At 37.5% G+C, this 4,575-nt stretch overlaps 1 protein-coding gene across 1 annotated transcript; it reads left to right on the forward strand.

The window, feature by feature from the left end:
* The first annotated feature begins 1,760 nt into the window (after positions 1-1,760).
* On the forward strand, positions 1,761-4,198 carry LOC7497508 (aluminum-activated malate transporter 10). Its single transcript, XM_024597275.2, has 6 exons — positions 1,761-2,302; positions 2,532-2,672; positions 2,783-3,055; positions 3,136-3,254; positions 3,351-3,494; positions 3,594-4,198. The coding sequence occupies exons 1-6, from the start codon at positions 1,963-1,965 to the stop codon at positions 4,071-4,073; spliced, it is 1,497 nt and encodes a 498-aa protein (XP_024453043.1). The 5' UTR covers positions 1,761-1,962; the 3' UTR covers positions 4,074-4,198.
* Positions 4,199-4,575: the final 377 nt, after the last annotated feature.

Here is a 4,575-nt window from a genome sequence, read left to right on the forward strand (position 1 = left end):
CTTTAGCTGAAAGCCAATAATTAAAAAGGAGTTAACACAGCAAGCACAAAGGATTTAGGACTCTCTCTTACCTATGCAGGCACGCCTGTCCTTTTGTACGTACTCATGGTTTCACCATGCTATTCAAGTGGTAGGAGATAGAGAAGCTGTAATGTTCTCCTGTGGATCAAAATGGAAAAGATTCGAGGCCTTGGCTGTACGTTGTGCATAGAAAAACTGCTTATGGCATGCATAAGAGAAGACCTATAAAAAATAGTCTGATGATTTTACCTACATTTTCTGTGAACTGTAACCAATTTGGTCATGTAGAGTAGGACAGAGTTACATTCTTTGTTTCTTTCTGAAAAGCAGAAGCATTAACAAGTCATTTAGAGAAGCTGTAATGTTCTCCTGTGGATCAAAATGGAAAAGATTCGAGGCCTTGGCTGTACGTTGTGCATAGAAAAACTGCTTATGGCATGCATAAGAGAAGACCTATAAAAAATAGTCTGATGATTTTACCTACATTTTCTGTGAACTGTAACCAATTTGGTCATGTAGAGTGGGACAGAGTTACATTCTTTGTTTCTTTCTGAAAAGCAGAAGCATTAACAAGTCATTTAGAGAAGCTGTAATGTTCTCCTGTGGATGAAAATGGAAAAGATTCGAGGCCTTGGCTGTACGTTGTGCATAGAAAAACTGCTTATGGCATGCATAAGAGAAGACCTATAAAAAATAGTCTGATGATTTTACCTACATTTTCTGTGAACTGTAACCAATTTGGTCATGTAGAGTGGGACAGAGTTACATTCTTTGTTTCTTTCTGAAAAGCAGAAGCATTAACAAGTCATTTCCCATCGCTAATTTAGTATACAAGTGGATAAAATAAGTGAAACATGACACTCTAGCGCACTCACTGCACAGAAACAAGTTGGTCACACTAGTTTTCTGGACTTGAAATAACATGCAGATTATTGCCTTGCAATTCCTTGTAAGATCAATACTTTGCTACGCTTATCTTGGCAATGAATCTTGACTCCTCTGCTATGCTCTATTTTTCAATTAAAACAAACAACCATAATTTTCATGTCAATCTTACAAGAATCCGTACAAATGCTGGAACAGAGCACACGCATTGCCCTTTACATAATATGAAAGGAAACTACTGCAGGGCCACAAAAAAGCATTGGTAGGTCAGTAGCATAGGACCACAATGGCAATTGTTAAATCAGGATACCCACATCAGAAATATCTGTATATATAGAAATGATTTACCTTAGGGTGGTGCTGAGTCCTAATTTTCTTATCTATAGGAGACAAATCAGAGAGGAGTCTGGTCGATGATCCACTTAGAAGAAGTATTGAGCAGTAGAACACATAAAACTTGAGGTTCCTATGATCCAAATCGTCATGGAATGACGTTCAGCTTTTCATTTTTGGGGACACAAATGTCAACTGGTATCCTAATTTTTTTAGGTCACAAAAGAATCCTGTCTGTCTGCATAGCAGAAATGGCTTTATGAAGATAACAAGGATGAGTTTCGGGTCTGATTTTGTCTATAATAGATTAAATAAAATCCCTTAAATTATAGTTAACCCAGGAGGGGGAGAGAGATTGTCCAATAATCACAGCTTTACCTACCAGAAATTTTTTTAAAATGATCCTCTAGAATTTCCATGTCATTGGATTTTATATTTATTTTTTCTATCCTGATAACACCTTTTATTATAAACAAAATCTCAGTGCAAAGTAACATATACCTCCTTTATATATATATATATATATATTCACTTCAATAGTCATTCCGCATTGGTCTTCCAATCCAAGCATCACCTTCCCATTGCATGGCCATAGGGTGCTTGGTAACTAACTCATTTGCAAGTCTTTATAGCAGAATTCTCTGATATCTCCAATCTTGTCTATCTCATTCCAAGGTATCCCATCACATACTACATAGTTGTGACCACTGTAAAGTGCAAAATATGGCTCATCAGGAGAAGGAAACAAGTGGATTGGAGTGGAGAATAACTTTGGGAGATGGGTCATCAAAGAGTTTGGTCCCGGAGACAGGGCCTATCAGCAGAATTTGGATGGGGCTAAAGGGTTTGATGGCAGGACTGGTTTTGAAAGTGTGGAAGTTTTTAAACAAAGCATGGGATATAGGGGTGGATGACCCCAGAAAAGTGATCCATTGTCTAAAAGCAGGAATGGCACTCACTATTGTCTCCCTCGTTTACTTCACGAGACCTTTGTATGAAGGTGTGGGTGGCAATGCTATGTGGGCTGTTATGACAGTTGTGGTAGTCTTTGAAAATACTGTAGGTAAGTACTCCAAATTTGTTGAAACATTAAATAATCAATGTCCAAAGCTCTGTAAAATGTCATCATCCATGGTCACTGGTCCTCCCCACTATTTGAGGATCAAACATCACAGGAAAACAAGGAAACAAGTTTTTTTTTTTAATGAATTCTGCAATGTTCTTTAAGCCAGTGGCCCAAAAGGCTAAAGCATTTTACATTAACCTTTAGACTTAACCTGATTATCTTGCAGGTGCAACAATATCCAAAAGTTTGAATAGAGTGATTGGAACAACTCTTGCTGGATTTCTTGCCTTTGGTGTCCATTGGGTGGCTAGTCAGTCAGGACAGAAATTTGAGCCCCTAATCATTGGAGCTTCAGTTTTCTTATTAGGTTTGCATCTAATATAATTTGAACTAACATTTTACTAGAAGTTGTTTTACGAGAAAAAAAAAAAGGGACAATTATCTAATCAAGTGTTAATTAATCACGTTTCTCCTCAGCCACTGCTGCAACCTTCTCCAGATTTATTCCCTCGGTGAAAGCTCGGTTTGATTATGGAGCCTTGATCTTTATCCTCACTTTCAGCTTGGTTGCTGTTTCTGGTTATCGAGTGGATAAACTGTTTGCCCTGGCTCATCAAAGAATATCTACGATTATCATCGGAACTTGTTTATGCATCCTTGTAACCATGTTTATTTGCCCCATCTGGGCTGGTCAGGAGCTGCATGCTCTTATCTGTCGCAACATGGACAAACTTGCCGGCTCTTTAGATGGTAAGTGGCATACCATGCAGACACTTATGAATGAAGATTTTCAGTTTCGCAAAAAATTTATCAAATCCATCGCATTTCAGGTTGTGTAGAAGAGTATTTCGATCATAATGGCGAACTTAAAGACAGCGATAAACATCCTGACAAGAAATTGCTTGGTTACAAATGTGTGCTCAATTCCAAGACCACAGAGGAATCCATGGTACGTGACAGGACTTGCGAATAAAATCAATCGAAATATATAATAATTTCTCAGACTGTTTGACTGAAGTTGTGGATGACACTGTTTTTGACACAGGCCAATTTTGCTAGATTGGAGCCTGCACATGGTCGCTTCAACTTCAAGCATCCATGGCAACAATACCTTAAAATCGGTGCATCAATGCGCAGCTGTGCCTACTCCATTGAGGCTCTTAATAGCTGCATCGATTCAGAAAATCAGGTGACAAATTTTCTTTATACTCTCGCTTAATACTTTTTAACCTGTGATTTTTGTCCTGACAAAGTCTTTGTTTCCCTACACTACTATGTCTGAAAACAGGCCCCTGAGTTCATAAAGAAGCACATGAGCAACGTTTGCCTGAAAGTGAGCTCCAACTCTTCCTGTGTTATAAAAGAGCTAGCAAAAACTATCAAGACATTGAAAAAATCATCCTCCATAGATTTCTTAGTTGAAGAAATGAGCAGTGCAGTGCAAGATCTCCAAAACGAAATAAAATCTCTTTCAAATCTGCTTAGCCCGGCAGAACTTTTACTTCCTGGGAGCAAGGAAACTGAGAAAACAACCTCCACAATACATCTCCTGGAAGTTCTTCCAGTAGTAAGTTTAGCTTCTTTGCTGATAGATATTTCGTCAAGGATCCAAGATATTGTCAAAACGGTTGAAGAACTAGCTAACGTAGCAGAATTCAAGGCTGAAGCTGATGACAAGGCCAAACAAAATCAAGCCAATATTAATAGAATTGTACCAAGTCAACAAAATGATGATCAGCAAACCATGAAGGCTCTTGAAAGGGTCTGAGTTTCCATATTAGTTTTTTCAAATATTTTCAGTGAGAAGAAACAATTTAGACAGGCTGGATGCACTGTAAAAATCAATGTAGCAATTGACATAAATAAATAAAAGCTAGTGAGATCACAGGACTACTTTTAATATTTCTTAATTATAGTTATGAGGTTGATGATGCTTATTAATGCCTAATGGATTCGAGATTTAAACCTTAAACACGATGCTTGTGACTCAAAGCATGAGGCAAGATCCAAGTCCAACAGCTAATGGGTCAAGGAAGGTACTAGCGGATCCAAAGTGATTGCATATTTTAAGCTCAAGAATATCGCATCGTCTAATTCTTAGGATGAGCTGCACCGCTACCAAAGAGCCTACTTGACTCAACTTTCCAAAATTAATTAACAAAAAACTAAAAAAGATGAGATTTTACTGTTTACCTCCTCGAATAACACAATTAATTGAAATAATATTTTTTATATATATTTTTTAAGGTTTTTTTATCTATATTTTTTTA

Source organism: Populus trichocarpa, chromosome 3, assembly GCF_000002775.5.
Source record: "Populus trichocarpa isolate Nisqually-1 chromosome 3, P.trichocarpa_v4.1, whole genome shotgun sequence".
In the NCBI taxonomy this organism is placed as follows: domain Eukaryota; kingdom Viridiplantae; phylum Streptophyta; class Magnoliopsida; order Malpighiales; family Salicaceae; genus Populus; species Populus trichocarpa.